This window comes from Muscardinus avellanarius (genome assembly GCF_963383645.1).
Source record: "Muscardinus avellanarius genome assembly, chromosome: 12".
NCBI classification, from domain to species: domain Eukaryota; kingdom Metazoa; phylum Chordata; class Mammalia; order Rodentia; family Gliridae; genus Muscardinus; species Muscardinus avellanarius.
Window position 1 is genome coordinate 4,949,837 of NC_137798.1, and position 17,238 is coordinate 4,967,074.

The window sequence follows — 17,238 nt, forward strand, 5'->3', positions numbered from 1 at the left end:
CTTACTTTTTTTTTTCTTACTGAATATTTTCAATCCACAATTCATTGAATTCTCCATGTAGAACCAGTGGATAGGAGGATCAACAATAATTCTTCAGAGATTAGTTGCAAAACTATTTGTAAGTAGCCATGCATGGGGGCACATGCTTATAATCCCAGTTCTTGTGAGGCTGAGACAAGAGGATCACAAGTTCGCGGCCAGCATCAGCAACTTAGGCCCTCAACAACTTAGTGAAACTCAATTTCAAAATTCAAAAAAAAAAATAGGGCTGGAGGTATTGCTCAGAGGTAAAATGCCTCTGATCCCCAATAACACACACACACACACACCATTGGCAGCTCTTTCCTTACCCTACACAGTATTTCTCTAGTGTTCATTCTGTGGCCATCTGTATTTTTCAGTCATGGCTATGCAGATGCAGCTCGAAGCAAATGCAGATACTTCCGTAGAAGAGGAAAGCTTTGGCCCACAACCTGTTTCACGGCTAGAGGTATGGTATCATTTTTTTCATAATAATACTCTACTAGATTTTTCTACCTAATGGAAGATGGCAACCTTTACATAAACCATAGGCTTATTCTTAGGGTCAAAACCCATATTTTTTGAGATTGTCAAGAATCCTGTGGAAAGGCTTAACATTGTTATAAACAGCTGGCTAGGTTTCTGCTTGTTTTTATAATTATCTTAAGTCCTGTGGTCTCAAGATGGGATGTCAGTGCCGTTTGTACTGAATATGAAAGTGCTGTCTGGAGAATTAGAGTGGTCTGAACAGGTTATGCAGGGAGAAAAAGAAGGGAGCAGCCATCCTCCAGTGACCCAGATCTGTTTGCAAGTAACTACTGTCATAGGCAGGAAGAAGGGCTCCCGCATTGTTAAGGTGTAAGAGCCAAGTTCAGATTTGTGATTCTGCATTAGAATATAAAGCACCAAACTGGGGCTTTACAGTATTTCTGCCCGTGTACAGAGGCCTCAGTATGAGTACAGCTGATTTGGGTTGAAATAAGTAAGGAGGAGCCAGGCGTGGTGGCACACACTTGTAATCCCAGCATTTGGGAGGCTGAGACAGGAAGATCACAGGTTCCTAGCCAGCCTCAGCTACTTTGTGAGGCCCTCTACAACTTAGTGAGAACTTGTTTCAAAATAAAGAATAAAATAATAGGGCTCAGGGTGTAACTCAGAGACAGAACACCCCTGGGTTAAATCCCCAGTACCAAAAAAATAAAAAAACACGGGAAGCCGGGCGTGGTGGCGCACGCTTGTAATCCCTGCGCTTGGGAGGCTGAGAGAGGAGGATCACACAGGTTCGAAGCCAGCCTCAGCTACTTAGTGAGGCTCTCAGCAACTTAGTGAGACTCTGTTTCCAAATAAAATGTAAAATAGGTCTGGGAGTATAGCTCGGAGGTAGAAAGCCTCTGGGTTCCACCCTCAGTACCACACCAAAAAAAAAAAAAAAAAACGTGGGAAGGAAAGCCTTGATTCTTTTTTTTTTTTTTTTAGCATAATTCTTTTATGTCCGACTAAGCTTGAAGAAATTAATGATTTTGTGATAAGCATCTGAGGATTCATAGTCATAGATTTTGGTTCATTGAGTGTCCTTAAATTAGTATTGCTTAATTATTAGCAAACATGGCTTCTGTTGGTGTATATTAATCTCTTCCTTCTCCAATTTCCTCTCCGAAATACATACACATCCCTTCACTAACTCATGCTGTCTCGCAAGTTAATGGTTTCAGTGACTAATAAAACCCCAGCTGACCTTTGTATAGAGAAAGGTGCCGTTGGGTAGGTTTGTTTTATTTTGTTTGTGGTACTGGCGACTAAACCCAGGGGCATTCTACCTCTGAGGTGTATCCCCAACCCTGTTTTGAGACAGGGTCTCACGAGTTGCTGAGGCAAACCTGCAATCCTCCTGTCTCATGATTCCCAGCTAGTTTTCTTCTCCACTCTTAATGTCGTTTCTTAAAACAGCCTTCCAGTCACTGTTCTACAAAAAGTCCTCTGTTCTCTGAGGCAGCTTTCTTGTTTGCCAGAGCATAGTATAAATATAACATTCTATATGCGCTTGATGTGGAAACGACTGGGAAACACTGGTTTAAAGCTAGCTTTTAAGACAGGCGTGGTGGGCACGCTTGTCATCCCAACACTTAGGAGGCTGAGACAGGAGGATCACACAGGTTCAAAGCCAGCCTCAGCTACTTAGGCTCTCAGCAACTTATATGCTGTTTTTTGTTTTGTTTTGTTTTTTGGTGGTGGTACTGGGGGTGGAACCCAGAGGCTTTCTACCTCTGGGCTATACTCCCACACCTTTTTTATATTTAATTTGGAAACAGGGTCTCACTAAGTTGCTGAAAGCCTCACTAAGTAGCTGAGGCTGGCTTCAAACCTGTGCGATCCTCCTGTCTCAGCCTCTCAAGTGCGGGGATTACAAGTGTGTGCCACCACGCCCGGCTCTAGACGCTGTTTTTAAATATAAATGGGTCTGGGAGTACAGCTCGGAGGTAGAAGGCCCCTGGATTTCATCCCCAGCACCACAAGAAGAAAGAGAGAAAGTAAGTTATCTTTTAGCTTTAGGGTTCTTTGGGACTCAGGTCCCAAAGAAGGTCCTCATTTAGAGTTATAATAAAAAAACGTTGTAAACTGGGCGTGGTGGCGCACGCTTCTAATCCCAGCATTTGGGAGGCTGAGACCGGAGGATCGCGGTTTGCAGACAGCTTCAGCTACCTAGTGAGCCCCTCTGCAACTTAGTGAGACCCTGTTTCAAAATAAAGAGAAAAGAAATACGGCAGGGGGTGTAGCTCATGGTCGAATGCCTCTGGGTTCCATCCCCAGACCTGCCCCCCAAAAAAAAGTTGTGAATCACAATTTATCACACACCTCTGAAGTGGGTAGGTCACATAGCATCCATTGTAGATGAGAGGACTGAAGCTTAAATTTATTCATGGTTTTCTTCACCTGTAGCAATGTGGCATAAATGCAAATGATGTGAAGAAATTGGAAGAAGCTGGATTCCATACTGTGGAAGCTGTTGCCTATGCACCAAAGAAGGAACTAATAAATATTAAGGGAATTAGTGAAGCCAAAGCTGATAAAATTCTGGTAAGTACTATGTGGCCTAGGAAGGCATTAATGAATAGAAACACCCAAACCCGTTTACTTCGGTTTACTTGTGAATGTACGTGTTTTGTTTCTGTCTTGTGGTACTAGAAGTTGAACCCAGGGGCATTTTACCCCCCGAGTTACACCCCAACCCTTTTTTTTTTCCTTTTTTTTTTTAGTACTGGTGATGAAACCCGGGGGCATTTTACCTCCAAGCTACAACCCCCCTCCAGCCCTAATTTTTAGTCTTTTTTAAATTTTGAAACAGGGTCTCACTGAGTTGTGAAGGGCCTAAGTAGCTGAGGCTGTGAGGCTCCGGTCTCCGCCTCCCAAATGCTGGGATTACAAGCGTGCACCACCACACATGGCCTCCTGTTTTATTTTTTATTTTTATTTTATTTGTTTGTTTGTTTTGCAGGTCTGGGGATGGAACCCAGGGGCATTTCACCTCCAAGCTACATCCCCTTCCCTAATTTTTTATTCTTTATTTTGAAACAGAGTCTCACTAAGTAGCTGAGGCTGGCTGTGAACCGTGATCCTCCGGTCTCAGCCTCCCAAATGCTGGGATTACAAGTGTGAGCCACCACGCTCGGCTCTTATTTTTTAATTTTGAAACAGGGTCTAAGTTGTGGAGAGCTTACATTGCTGAGGCCGTCCTTGACCTGATCTTCCTGTCTCAGCCTTCCAAGTACTATTATTAGAAGCATCTGCCACACCTGGTTTTCTTTTGTGTTCGTTTTTATTTTATTTTTTGTTTTTGGTGCTAGTTTGGAGTCCAGGGACATTTTACATCTAAGCTATACCCCCAGCTCTTATTTTGTTTTTTATTTGGAAACATGATCTTGGCTAACCAAGAACCTCACTACATTTTAAGGCTGGTTTTGAACCTATCATCTTTCTGTCTCAGCCTCTGATGTGCTGGGATTTAGGCCTATGCCATCACACCCAGCTTAATTGTATATTCTTAAACTAAAAGCTTTAATGTTTTGCTCTGAGGTGCTGTAGATTATTGAACCCAGGGGTACTCCACCACTGAGCTGTATCCCCAGACTTTGTTTGTATGTGAAGGGGTACTAGGAATTGAATCCAGAGGCATTCTACCCCTGAGCTACACCCTCAGCCTCAGCCCTATTTTTTGTTTTTATTTTGAAACAGGATCTCACTAGGCTGATGAGAGTCTCGCTACTTGCTTAGGCTGTCCTCTGACCTGGAATCCTCCTGTCTCCGCCTCCCATGTATTGAGATTACAAGTATACACGACCATGCTTGGCTGCTGCTCTTTTTTGCAAACAAGATCTCACTAAATTTTCCTTGGCTTGACTAGAATTTATGATTCTCTTGCCTCAGCCTCCCAAATAGCAAGGCTTATAGATCTGCACCAACATGATATAATGTTTCAGATTTTGAAGCATTTGGGATTATTAATACTCAATGAGTATAATCTATGCAAATAATCTAAAAAAAATTTTTTTAATCAAAATCTGCAAGACTTTGGTCCCAAATATTTCAGATAAGAGTGAGTCAACCTGTATTATTTTGTTGTTTTAATATTTCTCTTTTTTTCCAGGCTGAGGCAGCTAAATTAGTTCCAATGGGTTTCACCACTGCAACTGAATTCCACCAAAGGAGGTCAGAAATCATACAGATTACTACTGGCTCCAAAGAGCTTGATAAACTACTTCAAGGTATATTAATCCCTTGTTCCATGATAAAAACTCTGGAAAGCAAAGGATTTAGGTCAAAGGACAAAATTGAAATATTCCAAGAGGATTTACATGTTAAATATGATTAAGAGATACAGGAAGTACCCACATTGAAGGAATTTTACAGGGTGGGGTTTGACTTATGAAATGCTAAGATTAAAGTTGATAGAGCCTATAATCCCAGTACTTGCGAGGCTGAGACAGGAGGATCTCAGGTTTGAGAACACCCTCAGCAAGTAGTGAGGCTCTCATCAACCTAGAGAAGCCCTGTTTCAAAATAAAAATTAAAAATTGGACTGGGGGTGTAGCTTGGAGGTAGAATGCTCCTGGATTCAATTCCTAGTACCCCTTCACATACAAACAAAGTCTGGGGATACAGCTCAGTGGTAGAGTACCCCTGGGTTCAATAATCTCCAGTACCACAGTACTCTGTGGTCTTTCACAGAGCTGCATGCTGGCCCCTTTTTTCTTTTTTTCTTTTTTTGCAATACTGGGGATGGAACCCAGGGGCATTCTACCTCTGAGCTACACCCCCAGCCCTAGTTTTTAGTCTTTTTATTTTTTTGAGACAGGGTCTGAGTTGCAAAGGGCCTATGTAGCTGAAGCTATCCACGAAGCACGATCCTCCTGTCTCAGGCTCCCAAATGCTGGGATTACAACCATGCGCCACTACCCCCAGCTCATAATTATATTTTTTATTATTTATTTATTTTTATTTTTTGGTGGTACTGGGGTTCCTGGAAGCCCTTCGACCTCTGGGCTACACTCCCAGACCTGTTTTTATTTTTTTTTTTTAATTTGGAAACAGGGTCTCTTAAGCCAGCGAGGCTGGCTCCGAACCAGCGCGATCCTCCTGTCTCCGCCTCCCAAGCGCGGGGATGACAAGCGTGCCCACCACGCCCGGCGATAATTATACTTTTTAAACTTGCGCATTGTGCTAATTCTTACTGCTCTTAGGTGGAATTGAGACTGGATCCATCACAGAGATGTTTGGAGAATTCCGAACTGGCAAGACCCAGATCTGTCATACGCTGGCTGTGACGTGCCAGGTGAGCTGCCTGGGAGTCTCAATTAAACCAGCAAGGATCAGTTGTCTCAGGCTGTTTGTAAGCATCTGTTATGGTGTACATAAAGGGCTTTTTCTGTTCTCAGGAATGTTATAGCTAGTTGGACAAGAGACTCCTGCGACATTCAGCCAGTCATGGTGGCGAATGCCTGTAATTCAGGTACTTGGGAGGCTTGAGGCAGAAGGAAATCACAGGTTCAAAGTCAGCTTCAGCAATTTTGTGAGACTCTCAGCAAGTACCTAGACCCTGTTTCAGAATAAAAGGATCCGAATGCCCCTGGGCTCAGTCCCCGCTCACATACTTCCTTACCTTCCCCTAGGCTTCTCCTGGCTTCCCTGCCCTTTTTCTTCATTAGTCTACATTGTATGATTCTCATTAAAGTTATTTCCTTATAAATAACTTTAGAAGCTGGGTGTGATGGCACACACTTGTAATCCCAGTACTTGGGAGGCTAAGACAGGAGGATCAAAGATTGATAGCCAGCTTCAGTTACTTAGTGCTGCCCTCTGCAACTTAATGAAATTTATGTATCAAAATAAATAATTAAAAAATAGGGCCAGGGTGTAGCTCAGATTTACAATGCCTGGGTTCTATCCCCAGTACTAAAAAAGGAAAAATCCCTTAGTTTATAAACTCAATGAACCTCATCCTTCTGTACCCAAGTACTGATCATTCTGGGGGGGTGGGTCATACCATAGAGCAGACTAGTTTCATTTATTTATTATTTATTTATTTATTTCTGAGGTATCGGGGGTGGAACCCAGGGGCATCCTACCTCCAAGCATCACCACTAGCCGTATTTTGTATTCTTTCTTTTGAAATAGGGTCTCACTGAGTTGCAAAGGGCCTCACTAAGTGGCTGAGGCTGTCCATGAACCCCAATCCTCCTGTGTCAGCCTCCCAGATGCTGGGATTACAAGTGTGTGCCACCACGCTGGCTCTAGTTTCATTTTTAATTCAAGATGAGAAGCTTGCTAAGGCAAAAGAATTACGAGTTCGAGTCTAGCCTTAGCAATTTAGCAAGGCTCTCAGTAACTTAGACCCTGTTTCCAAATAAAAATAAATGGTGGATCTGGGAGGTAGGATGGTCCTGAATTCAATCCCAGCACCATTTAAAAAAAAAAAAAAAACAGCTTTACATTAGCATTCAGTACTGTTCAGCTAATCTACTGAGCTTCTCCATTCACTGTCTTAAACTTTAAACTTTTATCTCATACTTTGTCCACCCTCAGGCTTTTTTTCTTTTTTTCTGGTACTGGGGATTAAAACAGGAGACACTTCCTCCAAGCTACACCCACAGCCTGTTTTTATTTATTGGGAAACAAGGTCTCACTAGGTTGCTGAGAGCCTCAGGCTGGCTTCAAACTTGCAGTCCTCCTTTCTTAGCCTCCCAAGTACTAGGATTACAGGTGTGCACCACTACACCCCACTTCTCAGTCTCCTTTTCAACCTTCACCCTGAGTCAGTGACCTGACTTTTTACATCAGCTATGTTGTACCCATCTTTTCTAATCTCAAATTGCAACGGAGGAAGTGTGTTCTTTTTCCTCTCAACAGCCTATCCCTACCAGTGTGCTCTGATTACAATCTCCTGCCACCATCTCACGACTATACTTCATTTTCTGTTCTCTTCTAGGTTATCCTTATCAGAATACAAATATGCTGGCCAGGCATGGTGGCACATGCTTGAGCTTGAGGCTGAGACAGGAGGATCACAGTTCGAGGACCATGAAGTAGCCTCAGCCACTTAGCAAGGCACTTTGCAACTCTGTGAGACCCTATTTCAAAAAATTAAAAGGACTAAAAAATAGGGCTGGGAGTGTAGGTTGGAGACACAATGCCCCTGGGTTCCACTCCCAGAACTGCAAAAAAAAAAAAAAGAATACAAATATGCCTACTGTTTTCACTATTAGGAAAAAAAAAATCTTCACTGAACCTTTTTAGTTGTAGTCTGTGTGTGAATGTGTGTGTTATTGGAACTCAGGGGCATTCTCCCTCTGAGTTATACCTTTATCCCTATTTTATTCTTAAAATTTTGAACCAGGGTCTCACTAGGTTGTGGGAGGCCTCACCAAGTTGCTGAGTCTAGCCAAAGCCTAAGATCCTGCTGTCGCAGCCTCCCAAGTACTAGGATTACAATCATGGTACCACACCTAGCTGAGGCTGTCTGTGAACTGCATTCCTCCTGTCTCAGCTTCCCAAATGATGGGATTACAGCGTTTTACCACCACGCCTGGCTGAGTATCAGAAATATTGATCATTTCCACTGTTGCTTTTTTCCCCTCTAGCTTCCCATTGACCGGGGTGGAGGTGAAGGAAAGGCCATGTACATCGACACCGAGGGAACTTTTAGGCCAGAACGGCTGCTAGCAGTGGCCGAGAGGTAGGTTGGAATTAGCCGAGAGTATATGGCTGCCTCTCACTGTAGTGATTGCCATGATTGGTTTGGCTAAAAAATTTCTTCTATTACTTCAAATCCCAAAGCTGTATGTGTGGTTCAAAAGAATGTCCCTCCTTAGTGAAGAAAGACAATCTTTAGTCACACGTGAGTTAAAAAAAAAAAGTTACAAGATCCAGACATGGTATTACATGCCTGTCATCCCAGTACTTGGGAGGCTGAGACAAGAGGATTACAGAATCAAGGCCAGCCTCAGCAACTTCTCAAAACTCTGCTTCAAAATAAAACAGGGAGGGTAGGCAGGCAGGCAGGCAGGCAGGCGGTGGCGCAGGCTTGTAATCCCAGTGCTTGGGAGGCTGAGACAGGAGGATCGCACAGGTTTGAAGCCAGCCTCAGCTACTTAGTGAGGCTCTCAGCAACTTAGTGAGACCCTGTATTTATAAAGTATAAAATAGGTCTGGGAGTATATTCCGGAGGTAGAAAAGCCCCTGGTTTCCACCCCCAGTACCAATAAGTTAATTAATTAATTAAAAAAACAAAACAGGGAAGCCGGGCATAGTGGCCCAGCATTTGGGGGGCTGAGACCAGAGAATCGTGGTTCACAGACAGCCTCAGTTACTAGTGAGGCCCTCCATAACTTAGTGAGGCCCTGTTTCAAAATAAAGAATAAAATAATAGAGCAGGGGTTGTAGCTCAGAGGTCGAATGCCCCAGGGTTCCATCTCCTGACCTGCAAAAAAAATAAAACGGGGCCAGGTGTAGCGGCACATACTTGTGATCCCAGCATTCAGGAGGCTGAGACTAAATGCTCATTACACCAAATGCTGATACACATGGTGGCACTAGTGAGCCTCAAAGTACGTACAGACAAAGCTCAGTGCAAACGGCGACATGCTGTACAGTCCACTTACGTGGGATTCCAAAGAGAAAGTCTATAAACTGGGTGCGGTGATGCACACTTGTAATCCCGGTAGTTAGGAGGCTGAGACGGGAGGGGCACAGGTTCTAGGACAATCTCAGGAAGTAGTGAGATTCTCATCAACCTAGTGAGACCCTGTTTCAAACTAAAAATAAAATAGGCCTGGGGGTGTTGCTCAGAGGTAGAATGCCCCTGGGTTTAATCCTCAGTGCCACAAAGAAAATCTATAGAGATAGTAATAGCGAAGGGTAAGATTAGGGAATAACTACAAATGGGACTTGAGAGACCTGTTAGGTAATAGAAATGTTCTAAAATTGAACTGTAATGCTGTTTGTGCAACTCTATAGGTTTATTTAAATGCACTGGATTTTATATTGATATTAGGTGAATTTTATGATATACTAATTACTACTACAATAAAGCTTGTAATGAATTTGTAAATTCCTAAAGCCCCTGTTACAGCTTTTAAATTGAGTCAGAATTGTTTTCTTTTGTCAGGGTCCAGTGTCACAATTTATTTCCTACCACACATTTTACTGAAACCCAGTAATTCAATATAATTTAATTGTGTTTTGGGTTGTCAGAATCAAGTTGGAACCTACTAAGTTGAGAATGTTCTCTTTAGTTTTGCATTATAATCAAATTCTATTTCCAGTTTTATAATTTGAGTAATAAATACATTGAATATTCACCACGGAGGCAGAAAATTAGGTTGGGTTAATTGTAGCCTCGCCTTAGTTTTCTGAAGATGTACACACTGTATCTTCTCTCCCAAGTGGTTTTGGCAGTCTGGAACAGAATGAAATCGTTTTAAGAATTGCCTTTTGAACAAGTTACTAATGCTTTGTTTAGTAAAATAGATGTGAAGTGTTAAGGTAGTATAGAATATAGGTTGTGAGAAGAGGGACTTAAAAGAATTTACTCAGCATTTGTTCAGTATTCACTCAGTATTTGAATTCATGCTTATTAATTAGAACCATGTTTATGTCTATTTTGCCAATGAAAAGGAACATATATTTAAATAGAATTTTCGCTAATTAAGTTGGGTGTGGTGGCCCACACTTGTAATCCCAGTACTTGGGAGACTGAGACAGGAGGATCGCAGGTTCATAGCCAACCTCAGCTACTTAGGCCCTCAGGAACTTAGTGAGACCCAGTTTCAAAAATAAAAAATAGGCCAGGCGTGGTGCTGCACGCTTGTAATCCCAGCATTTGGGGAGGCTGAGACAGGAGGATCATGGTTTGTAGACAGCCTCAGCTACTATTTAGTGAGGCCCTTTGCAACTCAGTGGAACCCTTTTTCAAAATGAAGAATAAAAAGTAAGTCTGGGGGCATAGCTTGGAGGTAGAATGCCCCCGGGTTCTATCCCCAGTACCGCAAAAAATAAATAAAAATAAAAAGGTAAATTGTGGTGGGGAACACTTGTAATCCCTGCATTTGGGAGGCTGAGACAGGAGGATTGTGCTTCAGTGCCAACTACTTAGACCCTCTGCAACTTAGTAAGACCCTGTTTCGAAATAAAGAATAAAAAATAGGCCAGGCATGGTGGTGCATGCTTGTGATCCCAGCATTCGGGAGGCTGAGACCAGATGATTGCAGTTTGCGGAAACCCTAAGCTACTAGGGCCCTCCGCAACTTAGTGAGACCTCATTTCAAAATAAAGAATAAAATATAGGGCAGGGGGTGTAGCTTGGAGGTTGAATGCCCTGGGTTCCATCCCCAGACCTGCAAAAAAAAAAAAAAAAATAGGACTGGGGGTTTTGCTCAGAGATAGGATGCACCTAGGTTCCATCCCCAGTGCTGGAAAGGAAGGAAAGTAGAAAGTGGATGGATGGATGAATGGATGGATGGATGGATGGATGGATGGATGGATGGATGGATGGATAAAATAGGGCTAGGGGTGCAGCTCATTTTATTAATTGATCATTCACATCTGCCTATCAATAAAATTTTTGTGTGTGTGGTACTAGGGATGGAACCCAGGGGCATTCTACCTCCAAACTATACCTCCAGGCCTATTTTTTATTCTTTATTTTGAAATAGGGTCTCACTGAGTTACAAAGGGCCTCACTAAGTAGCTGAGGCTGTCCACGAACTTCGATCCACCAGTCTTAGCCTCCCGAATGTTGGGATTACAAGCGTGCACCACTACGATCAGGTTATCTTTTATTCTTTATTTTAGAACAGGGTCTCACTAAGTTGCAGAGGACCTTACTAAGTAGCTGAGGCTTGACACAAAACTGATCCTCCTGTCTCAGCCTCTCAAATACTGGGATTACAGACATGTGCCACCACTTCCAGCTTTTGGCTTTTTTTTTTTTTTTTTTTTTTGGTGGTGGTGGTGGTACTGGGGTTCCTGGAAGCCCTTCTACCTCTGGGCTACACTCCCAGACCTATTTTATATTTTTGAAACAGGGTCTCTTATGCCAGCGCGGCTGGCTTCGAACCTGCACGATCTTCCTGTCTCCGCCTCCCAAGTGCGGGGATTACAAGCGTGCGCCACCACGCCCGGCCCAGCCCTTTTATTTTGAAACAGGTTCTTGCCAAATTGCTGGAGCTGGCTTCAAACCTCTGATCCTCCTATCTCAGCCTCCCAAGTACTGGGATTACAGGCATATTTGCTTTTCTTGCATTTATAATTTGGTATCCTTCTTAGAAGGATTAATTCCCATATAGCAACAGTTTGTATGAATTTAATCTTCAAGTGGTTCGTTATTTTGGCTTGTCCTAATTCTGTCGTTTTGCCCTTGGCTTTTGCAGAATATTGTTTCCTTATAATTGAAGATTTCTCATTCTAGTTCAAGAGTCTTCAAAGAATAAATTTGATATAATTTATCCAGGTAGATTTATTCTAATGTAGTTGCTATAATAGAAAGGGATTTATATTCTTGAGCATGGAAACCAGTGTCAGTACCACTTGTTACCTACCCGTTCAGGTAATTTAAGTGTTCAATCTCTCACCTGTTTGAATTTTGTTTCTAAAAATATTCTCTTCTAGATATGGTCTCTCTGGCAGTGATGTCCTAGATAATGTAGCATATGCTCGAGGGTTCAACACAGACCACCAGACCCAGCTCCTTTACCAAGCATCAGCCATGATGGTAGAGTCCAGGTATGTGCTCATCAGAAGATACCAAATGTTCCCAGAGCCCTTTCCCTAAATCTTGTTGGTAGTAGCTTAAATTAGAAATGAGAATGCTGGGCGCGGTGGCGCACGCTTGTAATCCCAGCATTCGGGAGGCTGAGACTGGAGGATCATGGTTCGTGGACAGCCTCAGCTACTTAGTGCGGCCCTCTGCAACTCAGTGAGACCCTGTCTCAAAATAAAGAATAAAAAATAGGACAGGGGGTGTAGCTCGGAGGTCTGGGTTCCATCCCCAGACCTGCAAAAAAAAAAAAAAAGAAAAGAAATGGAGAGACTTGCCAGGCCTGGGCGGCCAAGACAGGAGAGTTGCAGGTTCTAGGACAGCCTCGGCAGGTAGTGAGACTCGCCAACTCAGTGAGAGTGTTTCAAAACAGACTACAAAATAAGGCTGGTGGTGTAGCTTGGAGGTAGTATGTCCCTGAGTTCAATCCCCAGTACCACAGGAAGGGAGGGAGGGAGGGAGGGAGGGAGGGGGGGGGATTTCAGTTTTAGTTCCTATTATATTTGTCTCTCCAGATCAAAGCCAGGGCTTCATGCATGCTAGGCAAATACTGTACCACTGAGCTACATCCCCAGCCCTTTTTTAAATTTTGAGATAGGATCTCACTAAGTTGCCCGGGCTGGCCTTGAAATTGGTGATCCTCCTGCTTTGGTCTGAATAGCTGGGATTATAAGTCTGTGCCACCATACCCATTTTGACACTTCTTCCTTTGTGGTCAAGTCTAATTTTTAAAAAGCCAGATGTGGTGGCACACACCTGTAATCCCAGTACCTAGGAGGCTGAGACAGGAGGATCGCAGGTTTAGGGCAGCCTCGGCAAGTACTGAGCCCTTCATCAACCTAGCGAGACCCTGTTTCAAAATAAAAAATAAAAATTGGTCTGGGGGTGTAGCTTGGAGGTAGAATGCCCCTATCCCTAGTACCAAACAATAAATAAAACCATGATCTACCTAAACTTGATAGAAATCTTACCTTGTTACACAGTGCCTCAGATGTGAATGCTATACAAATATTGCAACAAAACCTCTATATGCAAATGAAACTGAGTATGAGATTGTACAGTAGTTGTACATTGAGAAGGGAGCAGAATCTGATGCTAGAAATAGGCTCCAGCATTCTTGTCCCTGCAGGTACGCCCTGCTCATTGTAGACAGTGCCACCGCCCTCTACAGAACAGACTACTCTGGTCGAGGAGAGCTTTCCGCCAGGCAGATGCACTTGGCCAGGTTTCTCCGGATGCTTTTGCGACTTGCTGATGAGGTAAGCTGCAGGGAAGTGACAGAACGCCTGCTTTTCAGTGGCCATGAATTCAGGAGCATCGCTGCAAGGCAGGACATTGGTGCCTAATACCAAGTTACTAGTATAAAAAAGAAGAGCCGGGTGTGGTGGCGTGTGCTTGTAGTCCCAGTTTGGGGAGCCTGAAACAAGAGGACCTCAGGTTTGAGGCCAGCCTCAGCAGCTTGGCAAGGCCCTCAGCAACCTGTTGAGACCCTATTTCAAAATAGGGAGTGTAACTGAGAGGTCGATTGCCCCTGGATTCAATCTCTAGTACCACAGAAAAAGAGAAGGGAAACAGGCATTGCGTTGTGGGGAATGTGGTAACAGCAGGAGAGTTCATGGGATGTTTATAGCCACAAAACTGACATCCTTCCCTCATCAGTTTGGTGTGGCAGTGGTAATCACCAACCAGGTGGTGGCTCAAGTGGACGGAGCAGCCATGTTTGCTGCAGATCCCAAGAAACCTATCGGAGGAAACATCATCGCCCATGCGTCAACCACCAGGTAAGGGAAAGGCACAGGTGCTTCTTGTCGGAAAGAATGTCATTAACTGAAGAAGACATGAAAATGAAACATTCCCATTTAAGCCCTATTAAAGCCGCTGTCGTAGGGCTGGGATGTAGCTCAGTGGTAAGGCACATGCTTTGCAGGTGTGGCGCTGTGGGTTTGATCCTCGGTTCAAAAAAGAAAAAAAGCCGCTATTGTATAATTAGGCACTTAGATAACTCTAAATCTAATTGTGATGTTCTGGTTGGTTCAGATGTTTGCTGAACATAAAGGAATTTAGAACCCTTGACAGCGGAGAAATCGATAGGAATTAACATCTCTCCCTGAAAAGTGTTTGTTTCAATGTGACATTCCACTAAGAAGAGTCAGGGCAGAATGGACTCCTCCGCGTTGGAGACGGATCCTTAGCATCTTGCTAGAAAGATGCACATCTTTTTAAAAATTGGCTCTGAGCCGGGCACGGGCGCACGCTTGTCACCCCAGCACTCGGGAGGCTGAGACAGGAGGATCGCGGTTCAAGGACAGCCTCAGCTACTTAGTGAGGCCCTTTGCAATTCAGTGAGACCCTGTTTCAAAATAAAGAATAAAAAAATAGGGCTGGGGGTGTAGCTCGGAGGTAAAATGCCCCTGGGTTCCATCCCTAGTACTTCAAAAAAGATAAAATAAATTGGCTCAATCTAAAAGGCAGGAATAGACTTATAACTTGGTGCTTTGGTTTGTGTCTTTGGTTCAGACTGTACCTGAGGAAAGGAAGAGGGGAGACAAGAATCTGCAAAATCTACGACTCTCCCTGCCTTCCTGAAGCTGAGGCTATGTTTGCCATCAATGCAGATGGTGTGGGAGATGCCAAGGACTGAATCACTGTTTTTTCCCTGTATCAAACTTAAACTGTTGGAGTCCAATGGAGAGACGCTGCCTGGGCTTCTGCGGGGGCCTCTTCCTGTGGTGACTGCCAGGACAAGGCTTCCAGGAAAATAGCTGTTGTATCAGCCTTTCTGATGTGAACTGGAGACAGGTCAGTGCCAACAAACTGATCTGAAATGTTTATTCTTTCTGGAGTGTGTTAGTCTCTGGTTTCTTTGGTGTTTGGGGAGGGATGAAGTACCTTTGCCATAGTGCCTTGGGACTGACTCAAGTCTAGCAGCAGTCTCTTGGACAATCTCGTTTCCAAGAGAAGGAAAGCTAGGAAGACACCATTCATCTTCTAAATTGTACAATAAGACGCTTCAGCTCTGTAGCCAAGGAAACAGGTCGCTTCACAGGTTCTTTTCTCCTTCGTCAGTAAAACCCTCCTCAGTAACTGAAAAGGTTTTAAAGTTGTATGTCTGAACTCATAAAAATTGACTTTTGGTTAAGAAGTCTTGCATAAGGCATGCTGGGCTCATCTGCTTGTTGGGTCTTTTACTTACCGCTGAAACTAACTCAAGATAATTCTGAAATTGAAAGCATTCCAGAGGCTAAGTAAGCAGATTCAGTGTGGGGCTGTTAATAAAGTATTTGTAGTGACTATACTTGGTTTTTTCTTTGTTGTTGTTTTTACAGTACTAGATATTGAACCCAGGAGGGGTACTGAGCTACATCCCCAGTCTTTTATTTCAAGACAGGGTTTCCATAACATTTTGGTACTAGGTATTTTGTGGTGGTCAGTTTCTATTGCTTCAAATTTGAGAACAAAATCCTACATTCATATTACTGAGCTGGCATCCTCAATCTAATGGATAACACCAAGAGACAGATCTGTCATGAACTCCCTGGGCCACAAACCTCACACTGTAGAGGTCTGGCATTGCCCAGGTGTTTCTACTTCAGAAGTCTGATACATATTCCTCTCTTCCTTTCAGACTTCTACAGCTCTTCTAATGGAGAGGGCCTCACTGCTAGTATTATGGGAAGAAAGGCTGCAGATCTCTGCTGCTGCATGGGATTTGTTGGCCCCATCGTAGGTAGGGAGACAGGAGGACTCAAGGCAGTTTAATCCAACTTTGCTTTAAAAGCAATTCTCTTCCTCAGTTTTAAAGATAAAGAATTAGGGACTGGGTGCACAGCACACACCTGTAATCCCAGCTACTCTCTGGGGATGGAACTCAGGGGCATTCTACCTTCAAGCTACACCCTCAGCCCTATTTTTTGTTCTTATTTTGAAACAGGGTCTCACTCAGTGGCAAAGGGCCTCACTAAGTAGCTGAGGCTGTCGGTGAACCGCCATCTTTCTGCCTCAGCCTCCCCAATGCTGGGATTAAAGGCATACGCCACCACACCTAACACTAGTTAGAAGTTTCGATCCAGATCTTAACCAGAGTGCTTAGTGACCATCATAAAACTGTATCTAAGTTTTAGATAATAATGTTCTATTCTCAGAATTGAGTCTGCCTCAAGTCTTCTATTTTATTCCTGTACCAGAAAATAAATCTAATTGGTAAAACCACATGCTTGTAATCCCAGCATTTGGGTGGTTGAGATGGGGATCGAGGTTCACAGAGCCTCAGCCACGTAGTGAGGCCCTTTGCAACTCAGTGAGACCCTATTTCAAAATAAAGACTAAAAAGTAGGGATGGGGGTGTGGCTCAAAGGTCAAATGCCCCTCCTATTATACCTTTGAGTACTGTATTCCATCCCCAGTACCATAAAAATACAGAACCATGGTGACAGAGTCAGGAGTAAAAGGTTGGTTCTCACATGAAAGCATTTCAAGCCAGGCGTGGTGGCATGCGCTTGTAATCTCAGCACTTGGGAGTACGAGAGGATCACAGGTTCGCAGCCAGCCTCAGCTACCTAGCGAGGACCTCTGCAACTTAGACCCTGTTCAAAATAAATAATAGAAAATAAGGCTGGCAATGTAGCTTGGAGGTAGATACCCCTGCGTTCCATCCCTAGAACCAAAAATAAGATAAAAGCATTTCAGTCTTGTAGTCCTATAAGATTATTTAAGTGACTTTGACCTAGACACTTGTCAATCTTCTTTTTCGGTGGAATTGGGCTTTTTGCTGTTAATTAGTTGCAATAGACTTTGCTTAAGCAAAAAAATAAGCTGGGTTTTTTTTGGGGGGGGGGTTCCTGGGGATGGAACCCAGGGGCTTTCTACCTCCGGCCTATACTCGTGGACCTGTTTTATATTTTGGAAACAGG

The 17,238-nt window shown here is 43.5% G+C and overlaps 1 protein-coding gene across 2 annotated transcripts; it reads left to right on the forward strand.

Moving 5' to 3' along the window:
- Window positions 1–403: 403 nt before the first annotated feature.
- Window positions 404–14,969, forward strand: RAD51 (RAD51 recombinase; the record flags this gene model as incomplete). 2 transcript variants are annotated; one of them, XM_080707966.1, is made up of 9 exons in its annotated part: window positions 404–490; window positions 2,959–3,096; window positions 4,664–4,781; window positions 5,757–5,848; window positions 8,154–8,248; window positions 12,181–12,294; window positions 13,458–13,587; window positions 13,988–14,109; window positions 14,846–14,969. In XM_080707966.1, the coding sequence occupies 9 exons, from the start codon at window positions 404–406 to the stop codon at window positions 14,967–14,969; spliced, it is 1,020 nt and encodes a 339-aa protein (XP_080564092.1). The 2 variants fall into 2 exon arrangements, with proteins under 2 accessions (XP_080564092.1, XP_080564093.1); XM_080707967.1 differs by lacking the exon at window positions 13,988–14,109 and having other exon boundaries at window positions 14,846–14,914.
- Between the last annotated feature and the right edge of the window lie 2,269 nt (window positions 14,970–17,238).